At 46.0% G+C, this 22,861-nt stretch overlaps 1 protein-coding gene across 4 annotated transcripts in view; it reads right to left on the bottom strand.

Annotated features, from left to right (window-relative positions):
* The window catches only part of USP18 (ubiquitin specific peptidase 18), a 183,354-nt gene that overhangs the window by 107,676 nt on the left and 52,817 nt on the right, over window positions 1-22,861 (bottom strand). For 3 of the 4 annotated variants that reach the window (XM_085652111.1, XM_085652114.1, XM_085652112.1), the window contains exons 3-5: window positions 20,568-20,793; window positions 19,972-20,068; window positions 18,796-18,941 (exon numbers count right to left, since the gene is read on the bottom strand). In XM_085652111.1, coding sequence (XP_085508237.1) covers window positions 18,796-18,941; window positions 19,972-20,068; window positions 20,568-20,784 — 460 coding nt within the window. In that variant the 5' untranslated portion in view covers window positions 20,785-20,793. The remainder of the gene's footprint in view (window positions 1-18,795; window positions 18,942-19,971; window positions 20,069-20,567; window positions 20,794-22,861) is intronic. The other variant, XM_085652113.1, reaches the window with a different exon arrangement.

The following is a 22,861-nucleotide window of genomic DNA, read 5'->3' as shown; positions in this document are numbered from 1 at the left end:
CACACCGCCAACAGGCCCTGGCCACAGTCCCACGATTCCACAAGACCAGAGCCGGAGGAAGATCCTTCTTCTACCTCGCCGCCAAGACCTGGAACACCCTGCCTCTCCACCTCAGGCAATCCCCGTCACTAACCCAATTCAGGAAGGATCTCAAGACATGACTCTTCGACTGAACCCCAGTGCCAAGACGGATCAGCAGTCCTCTCCCCCTCAGCACCTTGAGACCCTCACGGGTGACTAGCCGCGCTTTATAAATCCCTGATTGATTGAGTCCAGGTACACCGCCAGCCAAGCACCACTCTACGCACACCACCAGGCAAGCGCCAGTCTACACACACAGTCATCAAGCACGAGTTCCCACACACCATCAGCCAAGTGCAAGTCCACACACACACCAAAATGCCAAAAGCCAGTGCACACAGACCATTAGCCAAACTCCAGTTCACACCCACACAAACTTTACCTGGTTTCTAGTGTTTTTCTGTCCCCGCTTGAGGGCAGATGAGTCTAAAAATATCTCTGAAACAGCCAAAATGTGTGCCTAAAAAAGGGGTGCCACCCTTGCCTATGGGGTCACCCCTGACATGCCCATAAACATATTCCTGTTGCCTAGTGGGCTTTCAGCGACCCTCTCGGGGGCAGATAGGGTGTAATAACCAACAATTGCCCTCCAGGTTGGGCAGAAACCCTGTGCCCATTGTTTTTTGCAGGGGGTGCATCTGCATGCCCATTCTGGGCAGCCCCCACCCCTAAACAAAGAAGAAAATAGTCCCTGGTGCCTAGAAGACTTTCTGCCCCCGACTAGGGGGGCGGATCGGGGGCTATTGCATCACCTGCCCCTAAAGGGAGGCAAAAAGATATCTGTCCCCATTTATGTGGGGTGGAGGAATGGCCATGCCCATTGTCCCAACCTTAAAGAGTTTACAATAAAAAGCATACCTAACCTACACAGTATCACCAAAAATATGTGCAGCACAGGTTTGTAAAGAAGGAAGTAGGTAAATACCAAGCATATATATAGTTTTAAGTCCTGGAGAAACCTTTGTTCTTTTATAACACTGCAATCACTTTAATATCAGTGAGTATAAATATCAAAATAGCAAGATGATGGGGGGTATATTATTTGACTTGAATTTCTTTGTATTGCTTGTGAGTTCAGAGTCATTCTCACGTGCCACTGTGATAATGATTTAGGGCCTCATGTACAAAGAGTCAGTAGAAGTAGTCGCTAATTGTGCACCGACTTTTACTGAATCTATGTACTGATAGGTTGGTTCACAAAATAAAGAATCGTAGTAATCGACGTTTGAGCAATTTCATCAATATTCATGAGGTAGGTCGCAAATTGCGACTCACTATTATTGGACAGAATTACAGAGATGGTGGCCTGCTGGGGTAAAGCAATCTTTTTTTAATGCAGCCTTTTTTTCTTGAATCAAAATGTAATACATTTTTTTAAAAAATTGACCACTGCCTACTCCTAAAAAAAGGTTGTGTCAACATTCAAAAGAGAGAATAGGTCCATTAGGGACCCCTTCCGGTTTGTGAATGGGTTACTGCCTCCTTGGGGTTAGTGGTAAATTATTAATGTTTTGTGACCAGATTTTTGTCGCAAAACATTTATACATACTATAAGGAACAGGTATTTGGAAAGGATGCCCTAAACACGCCTATTCAAAATACCAATTCTTTATTGTTTCTTAAATCTATTTAATGACTCGGAAAACGTTTTTTGAATCGGTTATTGGGTTTAGTACACTTCAAAATGTGTTTTTAGTAGTTGGAAACCTTCAGATTTACCAAATCTGATCATTGGCAGCCGTTAAAACCGTATGTACATGAGGCTCATAGATCTCCACGCAATCAAGTTCTCATTTGGTTTAGATTAAGACCTGTATCCTTCTTATTCCATAGTAGTTTTCTATTTGCTTGGTTAACTTGGTGTGCACTTAGTTAAAATATGCAGGTAACCAATGTATCTCTTGTTCTGAGCAGCATGGTCTGCTGACATGTTGCATGGTACTGTTAGATAATTCCCTGTCTATCCTTGAAATGATGTCTACTTTTCATCCCACATGCCAGGAAGCATGTTAGAAAACATTGCTTGTGTTAAAGTCAAAACTGTTCATAGAATTTGCCTTGGTTCACAATGAAGAAAATGTGCTTGACATTAGAAAAAGCGTTTAACTTTATTTTTATTTATAGAAGAGAAAACGAAAACAGAGAAAAAGACTCTTTAGAATGTGAAAATCAAATCATGTAGCTTTAACTATAGTAGAAGATGCTTCTTTTAGGACTAGGCCTGAAAAATATTTTGTCGACTTCTGCTTGACATTAAAATGCCTCTCAGAAACTGCTGATCTAATCCTCTAACTGAAAATCGTTCATCACTTTAAAATGTGCTGCTCTAGAGAAATGTATTTCTTTACTTCCTCACACCGTATGATTTCCTCATTTCACAAAACAATGTATTCTGCTATATTTTATAATAAATAGAGTATTAGCATTGTTGAACTTTCTGAAGATATTGATGTGCATGGTCTCATCAAGACTTACTGACAGAAATGTTTCATTGCTTTAGACGAGCCGTTTGTCCACACAATGAGATATTGACGACAGCTAACAGAATAGGCCTGCAAGGGTTCTCGTGAGAAGCTTCCCTCATGTATCTAGTGCAAGACATAATATAAACTTTTAGATAACTGCTCACTGGCGTGAATGTTTACCCTACGAAATGGGAAGAGAGACGACAGTCCTTCAGGAGACCCATTCAATTGGACTACTGTGCTGAATGTTACAAATGTTTTATGTTTTCATATATACGTGTTCCAGATAGAGAAATTAATGCCATTCTTCCCTTTCGATGCCACCTTACCTCGATGCTTTATGCATTATGTTTCCCTTATTCTTGCTCAGATTGCTGTGTGCTCCTGCTAACAGTGATTTCCTATTATCCCGATCTTTTTGCAGGGAGACTTTCTCCAACATATGATCATAGCTACTGCTGTGAATACTTCTCTTTGTTTTAATTAACAGTTGCTACTTCAACTTGTTAGGGAACTCCAGGGCCGGACTGGCCGTAGCGGGCACCGGGCAATCCCCCGGTGCGCCGCACGGGTGGTGGCCGGTTTTGGGCCCCAGGGGTTCGGTTTTGTTACAGGGCAGTTTTTGCAGCATAACTGCAAAATTGGCCCTGTATCAACATCGGCCGAAAACTGGTCCTGGCAAAGAGCTCGGCGGCACCCCCCAGCCCCGGGGGGCCGGCCGAGCACTTTGCCAGGGCTGGTTTTGGTTCTCCGTCCGGCCCTGGGGAACTCGGCTGAGTTTCTTGAACTACTCTTTATGGGGAGTTCATTCTTCGACTAACTAAATGCTCCAGAACTCTTTATGGGTTCTTATTTAGGTTAGCACTCTTAGACTAAGATAGGGTCTATATCCTTTATGTCTATATTATGCTGATTCTAATGAAACCTTTTCTGAATATTTCTGTAAATTGACTAATCTGAATAAATGAGACAAACACAATACTAATCTCTTAATGAGAAATAAAGCTTTAAAACTATTCCAAACCTCACTCCTTGACTGAACATTAAGTTTCTGAAAGTTGATGATTATATTTGAAATGAAATTTGTTGCCGCTCCATTCCTCCATGGCAGCCAAGATCAGTCAGCCAAGATCCGTTGGCCTGAAGACCGACAAGCTCCAAAAATAGGAGGCTTTTGTTGTAAGTGCTTTGGGTCTGCACTGGTCATCAAATCGCCCTCCCAAATCTATAGCTGTTTGTTTTTTATAAAGTGGTATATGCCTCACAAGTGACATTGCTGTGTTGCATGTGTTGCTGTTACATGAAAAACAGGAGGGGGGCTATAGACGAGTACATTGTAAGGGACAGAGCCGGACTGGCCATATCGGGGCCTGGGCGTTTTCCCAGTCTCATGGAAGGGTGCGGGTTGGTTTTGGACTGGTGAGGGCCGTTTATGGTACAGGAGGGCCGGTTCTGTAGCAGTGTGCAATAAAGGCCCTCTGTACCAAAAACAGCAGAAGTGTTTCACACAAGCACGGCCCCTCCACCCCCCAGGCGGCCGGTCCAACTCAATTGCCATGGCTGGTCTGGGTTCCCAGTCAGGCCCTGGTAAGGGAGTTCATACCTGTGTAGGCTGCAGGTTAGCAGTGCTTATCCTGATGAGTAGATATTGGCAAAATTCGCTTGGGGTAATCAAAACACAGGAATTTCAACCTTAATTGGGGCTGATCCTTTACTCTGTAGGCCGAAAACACTCATTTTCTTCGAGCAGCACTGTGAGAGGGCCGGCAAGGTATAAGTCTTATATCTAACTGCATCAAGGTAGGGAAGTGTGAGTGCAGAGCCAGCCACCAGGGCCCTCCGGACACTCTTCCAGGGAGGCGCCACACACAAGCTTCTCTGCTCAAAAAGATGATTCGAAAAAGCACTGTCATGGGCCCAGCCATTATAATTAACCTAATGTAATTTCCATTCGGGTAATTGCGGTGTCCGGCCCTGGAAAGAGCTGGGCAGCACAAGAATGCCTCATCCGGCGCATTCCTTGCCACACTGTCCAGAGTTGTGGGACCAAGCAGGACAGTGTGCTCTGTACACAGTTCTAAGCTGCCCGTTAGTTGACGTCATTTGTGCAGATTTATTTTTCTTCACAAGGCTCTAGAGTGACGCAAGAGGGTCTGAATTGAAGTTAGGAGCTCAAGAGAGCATTTTTCCTTGTTCTATTAGGCATCCACTTATGTGATCCCTACAGAGGATCTCACCCCACCATATTATACCTACCCCACAACCGAACAGCCACCAGAAAATAAAATACCCCAACACATTTTGAACCACATCCCAAAGGGCATTGAGCGAGCAAGTGAGGCGAACAAGTCCAGCCGTTGTTCAGGGGTATGCTCCCCAACGGAAATCTGAAATGTCTTCCTTCATTGTCTCAAAACATTTTAAATACCTTTCTCATCCTTCTTAACTTCCTGCGTTCTCTCCATCCTCTTCTATTTCCTTTTATCCATCCATCTTCCCATCCTTTGTTCTGTGTTTTCCATTACTTTCCTTCCTTCTGTCTACCTTTCTTTCATCCATCCACTGTTCCTTCTCTTCGTGTTTTGTTCTTTTTTCTTTGCTGTTGCCTTTTCCTTTCTTTCTTCTCTCAGTCCTTTTATATGTATTTTTCTTCCATCCATCAGTCCTTCTCTTAGCCATGTCAATTTTTCGCTATTCATCCCTACTGTTTATATCATCCATCCTTTCTTCCTTTGCTCATCCTTATTTCTGTTATTTTTTCATGAATTCATTTCTTTTCTTTTTTCTTTAATCTTTCCACTTTTCTTTCCGTCTTTCTCCTTCCTTCCTTCTATGTATCCTTCCTTCTCTCCATCTAACCATCCATCTTTCGTCCTCTACCCATCCTTCTCTACACCCATCCATAATTTTCTGCTTTTATCCTTTTCTCCGTCCCTCCTACTCTCCACCTACCTTCTCTGCACTCATCCGTTCATTTCTCCTTCCATCCTTCTCTATTCCTCCTTTTCTTCATGCATCTGTTTTAATCGTCCATTCATTGCTCCTTCTCACATCCTTCTTTCTGTTACTGTTTTCATTCCTTCATTTCCTCTCTTTTTTACTTCAGTCTCTATACTTTTCTTACTGCCTTTTCCTTCCAATCATCCTTCCTTCTCTAAATCTTTCCATTCTACCTACTCTACCTATCCTTCTCTACACCCATCCATAATTCTTTGCATCCATTTTCCTCTCCATCCCTCCACCTCTTCACCCATACGTCTCTGCACCCCTCCATCCTTTTCTCTATCCATCCTCTTCTGCATCCCTGCATCCTCCCATCTTCTCTCAGTCTTTCTCGCCGTCCATCCCCTTATCCATCCTTCTAAAAAAAAAATGTATGTTCTCCATCCCCACGGTTCCAGAACACTGTCCTTCAGCGGTATTTCTGGGCTTTAATTTGGAGACCAGCATAACCTATCAAAGTCAAAGGAGCTATAAACAGCAATATGTACGTTCTTTTTTACACAAAACTTCCTAGTGGAACTCACTCCCTCTCAAGTAACTGGTAGAGGGCTCACGACCGACCACTGCCATAGCCAGAGAACTCAGTCCTCACCTGCCCTCTATTCTTCCGCCCTCTTCCAAAAGCAGCGTCCCCTCACCAGTGTCCCTAGATATGTTCTAACCCTCTGCAAGCAAGAGCCAAACTGGTTAAATGCTAAATAACTGGTATAGGGCCCGGAAGCTCAGGGGGCGATGTTGAGAGGGTTTGACTGGGTCTCAGTATTGCAGACCTGCTACAAGTTTTTTAATAGTTTCTTGGACTAGCCTACACTCCCAGGGAGGGTGAGCTGGGGGTCTGGGTAGGGGGAGTCTTGGGGACTGCTTTGGGGAGGTGCTTGAGCCTTCTCAGCCACAGCGTGGTCTGTGGACTGGGAAGTTAGTGCTAAAAGCACTTGATATCTTCCAGGGCATGTTATCATGGAACACATGCAGTTTCACGTTTCCTGCGAGACATTTTCTGCTCGAACCAAGTGTGCTGAGAGAGAAATGATGTGATGAGTGTTAATGAAAAGAAAATAGAAATCAAATAACGCAGGAAACGCGCAGCCGCCCCAATAGTCGTGGTTATGCAAGATTAGCCACAAGTAAAACACGTGTTGGCAAAGCCAACAGGTCTTCCCTAGGCAGGGTGGAACGATGATTATTACTATTTTTAAAGCGTCGACCACAAAAATAAAAAGGAAAAATAGAAAACATTCTACCATCTAAATGTGGGGAACACATATTGCAGTAAAATATTTTTTTTATAAACAATGCACTATGCACAGTGCACACATCGCTTTCTCTTGCAGGCCCTAGTTTGTTTAGAGATAAGCGCAGACAATATATCCCTAACAGACGTCTTCGCTCAGCATTAGCTGATAAAATGCTAGTTCCAACCATCTCTAAAGCCTCTTGCGGTCATAGAAGCTTTTTCTACGCAACCATTCGCCTTTGGAAGCCAATCCCTGATCCTTTAAGGCACATCTCTAATCACCTGGCTTTCAGAAAGCTTCTGAAAACCTGGCTGTTCACCTCAGCTGCCTAATCCTCTACCATGTCAGTTTCAAGGTTTTTTCAATTTAGGTAGCCACTGGACACCTTTAGGGCATGTGTTCACGCTTTACAAATTAAAATCAAAATCAAATAAAAAATATAACTAAGTCATCTGCTTTTAATTGAAGAGTACAGCGGCTCCTTGAAGGCAGGTTTACTTACAACAGGTATATAAATCCTTTTTAGTTTTAATGCAGATCAGACAAACATGAATTATTGATGCAAAGAAAAGTCACTATTGGCTTTGAATTACTATAATCCGGAAACATACTACAAACACACAAGGATGACTAAAATATGTATAACAGAAAGGAAAACGCGTTGAAAAACGAATATGATGGTCCAACAAGCCTGGCACTGTAGTGCACTGTAGGGAGATGTGCACATGTGATCAGACCGAATGCTGTCACTCACTGTGCATGACAGCCAATGGCTGAAGTGGGCTGACCCATTGCCCCATGCTGACTCCTTCGGTGCATGGAAGCAAAATGTGGATGACAGCTGAACAGACCAGTGGATGGAGAGATCTGACCCAATAGGTATGTATTTTATATTTATGAATTATGTTAATCACATGAGGTGGCGAAGTAGCTGAAACTATTTCAGACCAGACCTTAAAATTAGGCATGTTCTTCATTGTAGAGGATCCTTCTTCAGTTTCTGTGACGAGTTATTGTGCATTATTGCAACATTTACTGTTTTGCGATTGCTCCTGCCTTTCACAGATGTACATGTATATCAACGAATTTAATGACTCAACAAGAGAGGAACTGGAAGCAATTAAGGTCCAGCATCCATGTCCCCTATATATAACGAATACACAAGGAATATGCAGTTCCTGATAATACTTCTAGGTGAAACACCACTCGTGTGTCGCCAAGGAGAAACGGTTAGTGGAATATAAATGTTCACCGTAGCAAGCCTATTGCAAGGGTGCTAAAGTGGGGTAGATTGGAGTGAAAGTGAGTGAAAAGCTAAGGTTAAAATTAACTAAGAGCCTCCACGTCTCTACGTTATTGCAGTGGTGGTCTTTGTCAAGGGTTAAAAGCAAAGGGAATCTAGAAAGGAAATAATGTTCCTTCTTGTTCCTATCAAGTGGGGATCAATGATTGGACAACATGATTCTTGCCATAAAGGTAGTCAGAATGATCTGTGTCAATTCGTCAGAACCTTGTAATATCCTAATCTACATAGGAATGGGGCGAGAATTTAAAGTGGTGAAGTACCTACTCCTCTAATCCACTTACATAGTGTGGAAAAGCCCACCAGATATCTAACTTGAAATACCATCATGAGGAGAAAGTTTAAAAAAGCTTCCAACCCTGTAGGAACAGTTATCAGGCCCCTTAGGTATTGCAAGAGTCAAGTAACCATGCAATGTGCAATTTGGGCTTGTGAGCGATAATTGCTGGGCAACATGCCCCGTGATTGCAGTCCTAGACCATAGGCTTGCTATGTTGAATTATATGAAAAGATCTCCGACAAAGAGCCCCCTTGAGGGGCCCATTGGGCATTGCAGCACCAGCCCAACAAGGAGCTGCCCGATGATACAGCATGCCACCAAATCTGGTGGGTGAGAGCTCTTGCTCCTAAATATTTATATTCCACCCACTGTTTCTCCATGGCTACAAACTAGTGATATATCAGTGACTTTACCATCATTTTTACATCAATTTCCATCCGTACAACACGGAATGTCCTGGTTGCATCAGGAAACCACCCAACCCAGAGGAGCCACACTGGCTGAGAGGGTACATGGCGGCTCCACTGAAGGCACTGGAAGCTGCCTGAATGCTTTGGGAGTCCATGCACCACATTTGTTTGTTTTCAGAAGCAAACTTCAAATCTGGAGTTCTTTTTATAAACAAAAAAATAATGGCCCCACAACCTAAAAGTTTTCTGCTGTTTGTGATTGGCAGGTTTTACCTGGCAATGGTGAACAGGAAAAAGAGGACCAGACGCTCTTTCTAGATAGGTCGGACAGTCTGATTCCCTTACTCTGATGGCCTTAGGCTGTTGGACCATCGGAGTAGGTTTTCCTACAGCAGAGCCATGGGGACACCACCATCAGAAAACTGATGGACTCCAACTCAAACAAGCATTTGCAATGCAATTGGTCTCGCATTATTAAAGTTTGAGCTATTGGCATTGCTAATAATAATGCAACACCAATAGCTCAAACATTCAGTAATGCAAGACCTATTGCATTGCAAATGCTTTTTTTTAAGCCCCCATACTAACATACTGACATGGAGTAAGGACCTTCAGAGGGTTTGTGCACATGCTACAGTGCTGTGTGCTTATAGTACAGGCCTCAGGCTCTGCCACGGCTGGCTCAACCTTTCACTTCCACCGTACAAATGATTTGATGCGGCATCTGCTACTACAGCACTTAGAAACCAGGCGTTGTCAGCAAGCAGTGTATATGCACAATTATTATTTTATTTTTGCAGTATTTGCAATGCAATAGGTCTCGCATTGGTGAGAGTTTAAGCTATTGGTATTGTAAATGACAATGCCTTTTATTTATGTTTTAAAAAACAACATGTAAATAAAAGGCATTGTCATTTACAATGCCAACAGCTCAAACTTTGGCAAATGCGAGACCTATTGCATTGCAAATGCTTGTTTAATATCTGGTGACCCTAATGTCAGGGGACCCTATAGCTCTGTGGTGTCCAAAGGTCAAAGAGGCCTAGACCCGTACCACATTTTGAGTATAACCACGTACCATGTAAATGAGTTTTAACTCAAATCATTGTATGCAAATGTATCTTATAGATATGCTGAAAATCTGTCATGTAGTGGACCTACGCTGGACACCCCTGGTATGCACACTACGCGCAGGATACCCCCGGGGCACACCGGATATTCACCACACCCCTGGTGTGCACATTGGATAGTCACCACACAACTGGTGTGCACACTGAATATTCACCACACCCCTGGTGTGCACACTGCGCACCGGATATTTACCACACCCCTGGTGTGCACAGTGGATATTCACCACACCCCTGGTGTGCACACTGGACATTCACCACACCCCTGGTGTGCACACTGTGCACTGGATATATTTACCACACCCCTGGTGTGCACACTGGATATTCACCACACTCCTGGTGTGCACACTGTTCACTGGATATATTCACCACACCCCTCGTGTGCACACTGGATATTCATCACACTCCTGGTGTGCACACTGCGCACAGGACATATTCACCACATACGTGGTGTGCACACTGGATATTCACCCCCCTGGTGTGCACACTGGATATTTACCATACCCTCTGGTGTGCACACTGCCCACTGGATATATTCACCACACCCCTGGTGTGCACACTGGATATTCACCACAGTCCTGATGTGCACACTGTCCACTGGATATATTCACCACATCCCTGGTGTGCACACTGGATATTCACCAGACTCCTAGTGTGCACACTGGATATTTACCACACCCCTGGTGTGCACAATGCGCGCAGGATATATTCACCACACCCCTGGTGTGCACACAGGATATGCACCACACCCCTGGTGTGCTCACTGTGCACTTGATATACTCACCACATCCCTGGTGTGCACACTGTGCACTGGATATATTCACCACACCGCTGGTGTGTACACTGGATATTCAGCAGACTGCTGGTGTGCACACTGGATATTCACCACACTCAGCCCACCTCAGGGAGCTCACCACGGCGTGCAGGGAACCCACCTCAGGGTGCAGGGAGCTCAACTAGGCATGCAGAAAGCCCACTTCAGGGCACAGGGAGCGCACCTCTGTATGCAGGGAGCTCACATTAGGGAGCAAGGAGTTCACCTCAACGCACAGGAAGCATACCTCAGGGTGCAGGGAGGGAGCTCACCTCGGCGTGCAGGGAACCCACCTCGGGGTGCAGGGAGCTCACCTCGGGGTGCAGGGAGCTCACGTCGGCGTGCAGGAAGCTCATCTCTGAGTGCAGGGAGCTCACCTCAGTGTATAGGGAGTTCAACTCTGGGTGCAGCGAGCTCACCTCAGGGTATAGAGAGTTCACCTCTAGATGCAGGGAGCCCACCTAAAGGTGCAGGAAGTTCACCTCAGGGTGCAGGGAGTTCACTTCAGGGTGCAGGGAACTCACCTCAGTGTGCAAGGATCTCCCCTTTCGGTGCAGGAAGCTTAAATTAGGGTGCAAGGAGTTCACCTCAGGGTACATAGAGGTAGCCCACCTTGGGGTGCAGGGAGCCCACCTAGGGGTTCAGGGAGTTCACCTCTGGGTGCAGGGAGCTCACCTCAGGGTATAGGGCGCTCACCTCAGGGTATAGGGAGCCCACCTCAGGGTGCAGGGAGCTCACCCCCGGGTGCAGGGAGCTCACCTCACAGTTGTGAGTCTCACGCAGATAACTGCTTCCATTTGCCGTCCACAAGGAAATGTGCTCCTCCGTGACCAGCTCCAGGGAGCTCGTGCAATGCACAGAGCGGGACCTGCGGGGGCCCGCGGTTTCTAAACTCGGACTAGGTCCACCCAGAGGGGTGGGAGACGCCGGGACCGACAGGAAGGGGTCACTTGTGCCCTCATCTGACACACCCGTTACAAGCCCTGAGAACATTGGGATGGGCCCAGAGTGCTGCGAAGTCCAGAGACTGAGCGGCCCATAGTGTTGTGAGGCCAAGAGTGCTGCGAGGTCCATGACCCAACAGGCCATGGTGCTGCGAACCCTGGAATGATGGGAATTTGAGTGCTGCAAAGCCGGATCTCGGGTAGGCTGAGTGCCGCAAAGCCGGGGCGCTGCGAGGCAGAGTGCTGCCAAACTCGAAGAGCTGTGAGTATGAGAGCACTGCGAGGCCCGGAGCGCAGGGAGTCAGAGTGTTGGGAGGCCCGAAGCGCTGTGAGTCAAAGTGTTGCGAAGCCCGGAGCGCGGTGAGTCAGTGTTGCGAGGACCGAAGCTCTGTTAGGCTGAGTGCTGCGAAGCCCGGAGCTCTGTTAGGCTGAGTGCTGCGAAGCCCGGAGCGCTGCGAGTCAGAGTGCTGCAAAGCCGGGAGAGCTGAGAATAAGAGATCCCTGCAAGGCTCGGAGCGCTGTGTAAGGCTGCCCGGGGGGGGGGGGGGTTGCGCAGCGGCCCGCCCCTTGGAGGGCAGCCGCCTTAGTGCCACAGGAAGGCACAGGGGTGGGAGGTCGAGCCCCTGGGCTAGTCCGGGGGAGACCCCAACAGATAGCTGTTTCCGGCGAGGGCGGGGAGGAGACAGGGGTACATATACTGTCTCCGCCCCCTCCTCGTCCTCTTGTCCGCTCGTGGACCTAGGGGAAGCTTGGGCTGCAGCAGGTTGTAAGTAAACAGGTCTACCTTGGTGGGGGGCCCTGGTAGTGACGGTGGCCACTCCCAAGGCTGTGGAGGAGTTACAGGGCGATCCAGGGTCTGCACATACCAAGGGGTACAGCATGCAGCAGCACCGCGGGGTGCTAAGCCAGGATACCCAGGGATGTTTTAGCGTGTCCCCTGGAAGAACGACGGCGCCCCGTTAACCGAAAGGCGGTTGTGGGTCTGAGCAACCGGGGGCTGCCATGTATGCTCCGCCCACCCATCACGGGGGGGCGTGTGAAGCAAGTGGACTGGTGGTCCACGGATGGGAGGGGTGGACCCTCCCAATATTTGGTATACACCAGTTGGCGTTGCCATGGTGACTCTAGGCTTATCAGACGGGCAGGCGGCATAGGGCTGGCCTGCCCTGGGATCGCCCGTAAGATAACCCACCTTGTTTGCATATTGGTTATGCTAATAAACCTGCAGCAATATTTCTCCACTTACATTACAGTGTCGTGTGTTTTATTTATGTACTTATGTACTTATGTGCGTTGTGATAACTGTTGCCGATATTGGCACTATGTAAGGCTGCCCGGGGGGGGGGTTGCGCAGCGGCCCGCCCCTTGGAGGGCGGCCGCCTTAGTGCCACAGGAAGGCACAGGGGTGGGAGGTCGAGCCCCTGGGCTAGTCCGGGGGAGACCCCAACAGATAGCTGTTTCCGGCGAGGGCGGGGAGGAGACAGGGGTACATATACTGTCTCCGCCCCCTCCTCGTCCTCTTGTCCGCTCGTTCGCCTTGCCCGCCCCTCCGCTTACCCGGCGTCCGGAGGGACAAAGGGGGGGGGCAGGTTTTTTCTAACAATTTTACTTTGTGTTGCAGGAGGAGTTACAGGGCGATCCAGGGTCTGCACATACCAAGGGGTACAGCATGCAGCAGCACCGCGGGGTGCTAAGCCAGGATACCCAGGGATGTTTTAGCGTATCCCCTGGAAGAACGACGGCGCCCCGTTAACCGAAAGGCGGTTGTGGGTCTGAGCAACCGGGGGCTGCCATGTATGCTCCGCCCACCCATCACGGGGGGGGCGTGTGAAGCAAGTGGACTGGTGGTCCACGGATGGGAGGGGTGGACCCTCCCAATATTTGGTATACACCAGTTGGCGTTGCCATGGTGACTCTAGGCTTATCAGACGGGCAGGCGGCATAGGGCTGGCCTGCCCTGGGATCGCCCGTAAGATAACCCACCTTGTTTGCATATTGGTTATGCTAATAAACCTGCAGCAATATTTCTCCACTTACATTACAGTGTCGTGTGTTTTATTTATGTACTTATGTACTTATGTGCGTTGTGATAACTGTTGCCGATATTGGCACTATGAGCCAGGGTGCTGCGAAGGCCGGAGCGCTGTGATGCTCGGAGCGCTGTGAGTCAGAGTGCTGTGAAGCCGGGAGAGCTGTGAACCTGAGAGCCCTGTGACTGCTCAGAGGGCTGTGAGTCTGCGACCTCTGCGAGGCCCGTAGCACCCGAGGGCTGCAAAACCCGGAGCGCTGAGTCAGTGTGCTTCGAGGCCGTACGCATTAGAGCAAAATCCCGTGGGCAAAGCCCGGCCTCAGAACCAAGCACATAGTAGGTGTCCTTAACCTATGGGCGGCCTGATGGTGCCAAGACCTGTAGCCTGATGCGAGCTTTGAGTGCACGCCCCTCAGCAGCAGAGGCGAAAGGTCACTCCCATATGCCACTGTTTACACTGTCGGGGGCTCTAGCTAAGGAATCCATCAGGCTGGTGCCAATTAGTGAGCTCTGGCAGGTCACGAGAAGTGTGCTCTCACTAGGGCAGTGTGAACGGGGGCTGTGATTGGAGGGGGAAGGGGGGTGCAGGTTGACCTGGAGGCAAACACCCAGCCAAGACATTCCCACATACCAACATTCCAGGGACATCACCGCGAGTGGTTCCACATTTCAACCGGGGCGGGGGGGGGGGGGGGGTTACAGCCCCTCTTCTGCCCGGAGAAGGCCTCCCCAGTGCCACCTCAACGTGAGGCACTACCGCAGCCTTTCAACCCCTTCGGAAGCCACTTACCCAGGGCCACAGTAATGATGTGGCATTGGAGTATACGGTGCATGTCCAGGAAAGCCATACAATGGACCATATTATACAGATGGAGTCACAACACATGGCACATTCCGAGCCTTTTTGAAACACAAAAAATATCAATACAACAAAAAAACATGGACACATCACAGACACCTAAAGATATATAGTCACAAACATGCACGGGACAAACAGGGGCACGTGCACAAAGCAAACATGCACACATATAATAAAACTATCAACCGCCTAAGGAAACGAGAGGTGTGCGCGAGCAGCCCACCTCTCATTCCTTCTTTCATTTTGTTGCTTCCCTGTGAAATGGATCCAAAAAAGAAGAAGCACAGTGAGACATGTGGCTTCAATTATCGCACCCGTGTCTGGGCACGATAATTGAAACCACATGACGGCCGGTGCTCGTAATAGACACCAATAGGCCATGGGCGGAGCAATGCGCCCGCCTTTGGCCTATTGCGTGCTCTGTTTGTGAAAAACACACATGCACAAGCCAATCGCGGGGATCAAAAGAAAAAGCACACGCATGAGCGTGTGCGATTTCTAGGTACATTTGGAAACCCCCTACAAAAGGTCTCTCGCTCCGCGAGTAGCGCTGCGCACTGCAACGCTAGGCACGAGACCTAAAAACAGGGAGTGACTTAGTGTTTGATGGGCCCGGTACTCTGTCACATATGATAATCAGGTCCTATATGTTTAAATGAATCCAAAGCATGTTGCATCCCTTTTTAAGGTGACATTTTGAATTCAAACTACCTCCAGTTGAGACATGTACATAATAAATATTAAAATTCATAATACTGTTCTTCAGAGCTCTGTTTTATTGAAAGGATGTACTTCCAGTGGTGTTACTCTGTTTAGACAGTAACATAAAATATGTAGGACGAGCTGAATAAGCAAGGCATGCTTTTCATTACAAAAAGTGTGCACGGTAAGCTTGTTTTACTCTAAGAGCAGAACTGTATATTGTATATAATTTATTTTACTCTGAGAGGTAGGAAGGACAGTGTTAACAAAATGGTGTTCTAGTGATTCCTGGCAAGACAAACTTATTAATCTGTTGTAAATAACATTTTGAAGAGTATCTATTAGTGTATAGTTAAGAAACCTTTGTTACTTTATTGTACTGGAACCAAAGATGCCACAGAATGTGTTGTATAATTTTGTATAACATTTTGCATATTCTCCTTTCCCTTGGTACAAATCCTAATCAACCCTAACACACTGTTGTCCCCCTTAATTTTAGTGGCCCTCACAATAGCATTATATGAAATACATTGATTGTGTAATCCGTTAAATCAAGTTATCTCGTTTGCAAAGGATACCCCCTGGGGTTCTGTTTGACCAATGTATATGTCAAGCCTGCAGCAACTAAAAAATGAATCAAGTATATCAACTTGACCTTTGCGCACTATTTCCTTGAAGCTTTTGCTATCAAAACTGTTTCAAATCCTACGTATCACTTTTCACAGAAATCATCTTTTCTCCTTTGGTTGTTGTTCATTTAATAAAACTTTACACCAAACAGTAGCCTTGCATTATGATATCTTCACTTGAGTATTTTTTAATGCAACATATCCAAAACACATAGTTTCTTTCAATTGTTCTCTTGAAACAAATACTACATAATGTTTATCAAATTCGTTTTTTAAGTTGCATTTCAAATTTTCTTGCCCAATGCATTTCGGGCCCCTTTTGGCCCTTCTTCAGGGGGAGATATCTGCAAATTGTTGGAGTGTTAGTAAGGTCTAAACGGGCATATTTTGAGATTATTTTTGAGCACACTAGTGGTGTCTAGGGTTCTTTCCTATGGCTGTTTATGGGTTTGTCTTCCATTTTTTCATTTCAACAACCATGATCGTTAAAAAGAAAAGTTCATGCTGGTATAAATTTAGCAATGTGTTTCAACGTTTAAAGGCAATGTGGTGCTGTTAAAGTATCTCCTTGTGCATGACACTAAATTGATGACTTAATAAGTATTGTTTGTACAATGAGTATGAAATGAAATTGATGATTAAATAAGTACCGTTTGTATAATTTGCAGATATCTATCCCCTGAAGAAGGGCCAAAGGGGCCCGAAATGCATTGGGCAAGAAAATTTGAAATGCAACTTAAAAAACGGATTTGATAAACATTATGTAGTATTTGTTTCAAGAGAACAATTGAAAGAAACTACGTGTTTTGGATATGTTGCATTAACAAATACTCAAGTGAAGATATCATAACGCAAGGCTACTGTTTGGTGTAAAGTTTTATTAAATGAACATCAACAAAAGGAGAAAAGGTGATTTCTGTGAAAAGTGATACGTAGGATTTGAAACAGTTTTTATAGCAAAAGCTTCAAGGAAATAGTGTGCAAAGGTCAAGTTGATATACTTGATTCATTTTTTAGTTCAGATTTTGGACCTGTGGAGACAGCAGGTCAACCATTGCAGCATGCCATTGATTAACAGATTGATTATAAAGTAATTGTAATTTGGAAAACTAAAAAACAGGAGTGCTCCTCTTCATCAAATAAAAGCCTGCAGCAACACCATGACATGCACTTAGAGGGGCATTTACAATATGAAGGGCAGACCATTGATCGGATTGGTTGTCGAATGTCCCCCCACCGTGGCCTAGAAGTAACATGTGTGTCATATTTTCAGTTTCCCATGAGTTTGGTGGAGATTGTTGCTAAAAATGCTCCCAACGGTATTGTAAAAATTCATTCTTGGCAATCCACCATGTCATGGTGGTCCTCTTTGTAAGTCATGTCACTCACCTTTGAGAAAATTTTCCTGGCCAAGTCTGCCATGCCTCACATGGCCTGCCCAGTCAGGAAAGATCTATGTTGGAAGGACCACCATTAGTAGAGCAAGAGTCGCGGTTGTGGAAGCTCAACAGGCCTCCATCCCTAAATGAGGCGGTGTAACTTTATAGGTGAAATCTGGCTATGTAAGTGGAGGGGCAGCCTCATGCTATGGGGCAAAGGCAAGGCAGCAGTGGTTAGCCGAGGATTTGTACTTGAGGTACACCTTTAAATACAAATTTATATGTGTGGACCACTGTACAGGCGTCAGATGTCTAGGATGTGTGCTTAAGTACAGCAGACGTTACATGTTGGTATATCAGGCAATATACCGCCAGATGTGTTGTTTGCTATATTTATATTGAGCATTAGGATTCGGGGGCAAGTCCAGTTCATGGTTTTTTTACTAGATCTGGACCAGGACCAATGGCTATGTTTTTTGTGGTGGCCTGTCTCACACCATTCCCCCTTGTATTCAGTAATAAGGAATTGGCACGAAGAGGTTTTGGGGCTGCCCAAAAGTCAGCTTTCAATGCAAAATAGCTCTTGAAAGCTGGTCTATCACTGCCCATTGCACCGCTCTGTGTGTCGCAAATACCATCAAAAACCTTGAGTAGATATAAGCCTTATTTTGTATATCAGTCTTTGCATTATAATTACTCCTGTATCTATTCTGGCCATTTTGTATTCATTATTGTTTCCACTCGCTCTAGAGCCTCATGCACACTCCCTTTACTGTGTACGTCTGCTCCTGAGACAGTGCATTTTTACATCCCCCTCTCTCCTGCTCTCTTCATTGAATTTCTGAAGGAAGCCTCGCTCCACCTTGAATGATGTCTTGAGTGTAACTAATTAATCTTCATTTCTTTGGTCATCTGGCCCAAGGAACTGGACACAATTCTTTTGATAAGGCCTTTCCAGTGGTATCTACAGGGGAAACAAGACTCCACTTATTCTGCTTAATAAACCTCAGCCCATTTTCCCCAATCTTCTCCTGATGCTTCATTCTGCCTCTTCACATTGAGATCGTTGAGGGTATTTGAGGGAATATTGATGGTTCTATTTCCTGTGTGATGATCTGCGATATCTTTCCGCTATCTCATCAAGCTCTGAACGTTTCTCTGGACAAAATACACAAATTTCACCTAGATGCTCTGAATACAATTTACTATCTGCCTGACTGCTCTTTATTTCCCTAAAATATTCTAATGTTTTAGCCTTCCTCTGAAGCCCACCTCTCTGGGAGATCTTTGCGTCATCTGCAAAGAGGTACACCCTCTCTCAATGTATTCTCCAAACAGTGGCCTATTGTAAAATGATGGGGCCCCTGGCCCTGTAGCATGTGATGAGAGGCCATTGAGACTCCTATACCTCCCAGAAATACATAGACCTTGCGGTCCCCCACCACTATGGGCTTCAGGCGCCTGCATGAGGCCCCTGTCTGCAATGTCCCTCACAGTCTTACTGACATCCCTGGCAGGTCCATCTTTGTCCTTACATTTCATGCCATGTTTTTGCAGACAGCGGAGGAGCTGGTATGGGTAGATGGCATTCCTTCTGCTGCTCTGCATCATCTCAAACAGCGTCAGCAGCTGGTAGGGCATGTTGTTCTGCAGGGCTGCAGCATCCTCTGGCATATCCATGCTAGAGTCAGAAAGAGCAACACATGAATGAGCATTGTGCAAAGTCAGGCCCAAAAAACAACAGCAGTCGATGAGTAAGAGTGGTGGTCCAGAGACCAGTGGAGTCATAGAGGCTCAGGACGTCTACAATACCCTCATTGTTGCAGGTCATATTTCCAATGTATAGAGGCAACCTAAAGTAACTGGAGCAGGCAGCAGGCGGAGGGCACTTGCATGCTTATAACTAGAGGACGGAAGGGGCTTGTGCTATTGACGGATCAGAATGGAGGGCTTTATGATAGAAAATAGTGTTTGCCTGATGAGGCATGATGGGCTCAGAAGAAAGCTGCCAACAACCACAAACCTCTTTAATTACGTCAATAGGAACCTACGATACATCGGCAAAGATATTTAAAAATAGGTAGTATAATATATCGGTAAAGTCTCTAAAGCAGTTTGCGACTGTAGCCGAGTGGTAGAAATCGTAGCTACAGTGACGAAACCATTTCAGCTTCATGTTAGCATGGTGCCCATGGCAGATTGATGAAGGAAATAATATAATGGTGTCCTAGCTTTTGTTTTTTAGCATAGCCGTTATTATAGTTATTAACTATGGAGAGGCACATATATAATGACGTCTCTTCAACTGCATTTAAATAAGGGGGCCATGATGGATTGTTAATGGAAGTAAAACTAATAGCACAGCCTCTTACTTTGCTAGAAAACATGGTGGCCAGAATAACTGACACAAATCAAACGTATATAATGTCTGTTGCAGGTCAGCATGGCTGCCATGATGGACTGGGATAGAAACAGCTTGAGGAATAGAAGGTGGGGAGAGGAAAGGAGATGCAGTGGGCCTATTAACGAAGAATTGTTCCTTACTCAAGACAATCGTAGGTCTGTCTTTGCTGGCTTGAGATGCTCTTTATAAAAGAAAATCCATAGCTTTAGAGAGTTGTACAACAATTTTTCATGGATTAAGACTATTTTATGCCAAGATGAAAGCTTCAAAAATCAGGCAGAATTATTTCAAAATCCATTGTACTTACCCCTGTAGTATATCTGTGAACTCCCTGTTCATGTACAGTGTCTGCAGTAGAGAGTTTAGGCAGCAGGTAAGTCCCATATTGTACAGGCCAACAGCTCCTAAGGCAAAATGAGCGAATAACCAAGAGACGATATATTAGGGTGGTCAAATGATATTAATCCCATTTCATTCATATATTCATTGCTGTTAATTACATGACGAAAAACAAAAAAGTTATCTGTGCAACGCTTGATTCAGTCTCCACCACTGGTAATTACTCGGGATGCATCCCAGTCCATTGTATTTTCCCCAGTATGCCACTTTATGCAGTGACCAGCCAGATGCACCATTCACTTGGTCCTGCTCCAATAGGAACCGCTCAGCTCACACTATCATCCCAGGTCCCCTCTAGATAGGAACACCAGCAACCCCAGACAGGTATGGCTTTGTTAGGGCCTCATCGGTGAATGCAGATTGAGTCCTACGGGTCTGTCTGGAATGGCATAGTAGGCAAAAAGATGATAAACTGAAATGCAATACTGAGGAATTATCAGTGGGCGAGTAAAATAATGGTCCTGCAACCTGTGGAACAAACATGATTGGAATTACAGGATTTACCATTTCTGAAGGGCCCTGAGGTATACAGCCATCGCGATTCACAGCTTTTGTGTGCAGCGCCGCCATTTCTATTGTCATTCACATAGAGGTTGCTGTCCTCAGGCTTTGATCCACTGTAGTCTTCTTTACGTTGTGTGGAAAGCAGGTCTCTTTGAGTCATTGGCCAGGCCACTGAGGCATAGAGGGTGTAGACCGGTTCATCTTCTTGGCCATCCATTTTCTGTAGCTGGTGAAAAAGAGGGTTAAAGTAGTCACTGATATGTGAGTCTTTGCAGAAACAGATGCAGGGCTGATTTAGAGCTGGGTCTTACGGATAGTCTTCTGATTTGTGGAAGAAGTGCTAAATCCTATGAAGAATCCACTGATGGCAGATGTAATTTCCTTCATTGGAACATTGGAATACTGAGAGCTCCATTGAAGACAATGGGGTAGCTCCGGGCTTATAATGGCCGGTACAAGCCCGGAGCGCCAACGTTCCAATGTTTGTCTTTCTGTTTCTCCCTTTTTAATTTTAAACATTCTACAGTGGGTGGAATGTTCTAATAGTCTTATAGCCCATCTGCCTCTGGCTATACCGGTTGCTAAAGACCCTCTCCCTCGTTACAGGCCTGAGCTGCACTCAGGTTCAGGGCCTTTAACAACCGGTATAGCCCTCGTCAGCAGGATCTGTCGTACTTTGCAATTTGGGACCGCGTAGGAGGCAGGGCCCTACCCCTGTCTATCCCGGTATTAGTGAACCGCGAATGGTTAATGCGGTATGTACAAGTGCTTTGTATAACGTTTTAGCTATGAATGCACTGTGTATACGCTATTATACATCACTACGTGGGTTCCATCTTAGAGCGGTGGCCATCTTATGGTTGCCCTCACATAGGCTACATAGCATGGAGCTAATACGAGCCTTTTAGAGCACATGTGTTTTCCTTTGACTTCTCTGTGACCTGGGCAGCTTGGCTCCGCTGCCCCAGGTCAGTCCGGTCTCACGAGTCCCCCGTCCTCTGGCCACCTGTGATTAGCATCAGGGCTTGACACACCATAAAGCCTTTTCATCCTACACGAGCCTCCAGCTAATCTCTTTCACACCTGACTGTTCCTGCTTTATGGCTTGTTTTCCAAACAGGAGATGCTCATGTTTATTGGGGCCTATCGATATCTGATGTGGGATCTGAGCCTTGCTGGGTAAATAATTGCGGGCTGGCTTAACTGGAATGTGGGATGGTCATCATGACTCTGCCTTTTCGTTTGTAATATATACTTTCTATGGCCATATCATAAAGCTAGGAATGTGTGCCTGAAGCATGATATTTTGTATTTAAGGAGAAGCCCGTTTCTATGATTTTCAGCAGTCTCCTGAGAACAAACACGCTGTTGTACTTCTAGGATACCTGTAATTGGTCTGCAGCCAATAAACTGATCTTTGACTTCACCCAGAAGACTCTGTGTTTCTCTAGGTCTGAAACAGGAAGAACCCAGAAGTCATAGGGTGTGTTCCCCTGCACCGCTGGGCTTAAAATACCCAGTACTTCAGTTGGCGCCCAACGTGGGGCGATTTCAGCGGTACCGGTCCAAGCCAGAGGTTCGTGAGGAGCTTCGTGTGGAAATTCTGGAGGAAGGCCGCCACTTCATCGACCCCTGCATGTCGACGTGGTCCAAAAGTCTTTTCTGCGAGGTTCTCCGCGTCCCGACGGCTACGAAGGACTGCTGCCCTGATTAATCGCCCTGTTTTGGACCCTTGACGATTTTGGTAGAGCGAAACAATCGAGAGAGTCTTCTGGTGACGCCATTGATCATCGATATTCAGTTAAGCATAAGTGGAGCGTCTCCCAGTTTGAATTTGGTATCCTTCGGGATTATTTTGATTTGGAGTTTGCAAACCCCAAAGCCAGAGGACTTGTGTATTCACGAGACTATCGTAATCGATAATCCTTTGAAGTTTGGAACTAGACTAGTGAGCAAAGATGCCTGGTGCTAGTGTATTTGGAAGATTGTTTTGTTTGAGTTGTGGAAGGGATTTCCAGTTAGAGGATTCATGTCCGGTTCCTCCAATTGGAACTCCAACTTATGAGCTTTATGTAAAACATGGCGTGGGCCCCATTGCATATAATGAAGTATGGATCCGATACACCAGAAAGGACGGTGTTTTAAAATGGCCCCAAAAATGGTCGTTTCGATACAGATATCTTAGATAATTTGGAAGTGAAATTGTTTAAAAAGAAAGCCCGGCCGGCGATGTTTGATTCTTTCCGCCTATGGCGAAAGGAAGCCAAACAGAAGGAAATTAAGCTAGCAAAAAA

This window comes from Triturus cristatus, chromosome 4_1 (assembly GCF_964204655.1).
Source record: "Triturus cristatus chromosome 4_1, aTriCri1.1, whole genome shotgun sequence".
NCBI classification, from domain to species: Eukaryota; Metazoa; Chordata; class Amphibia; order Caudata; family Salamandridae; genus Triturus; species Triturus cristatus.
Note: the sequence above shows the minus strand (reverse complement) of the source record. Positions and strands in the feature narration are given on the sequence as shown.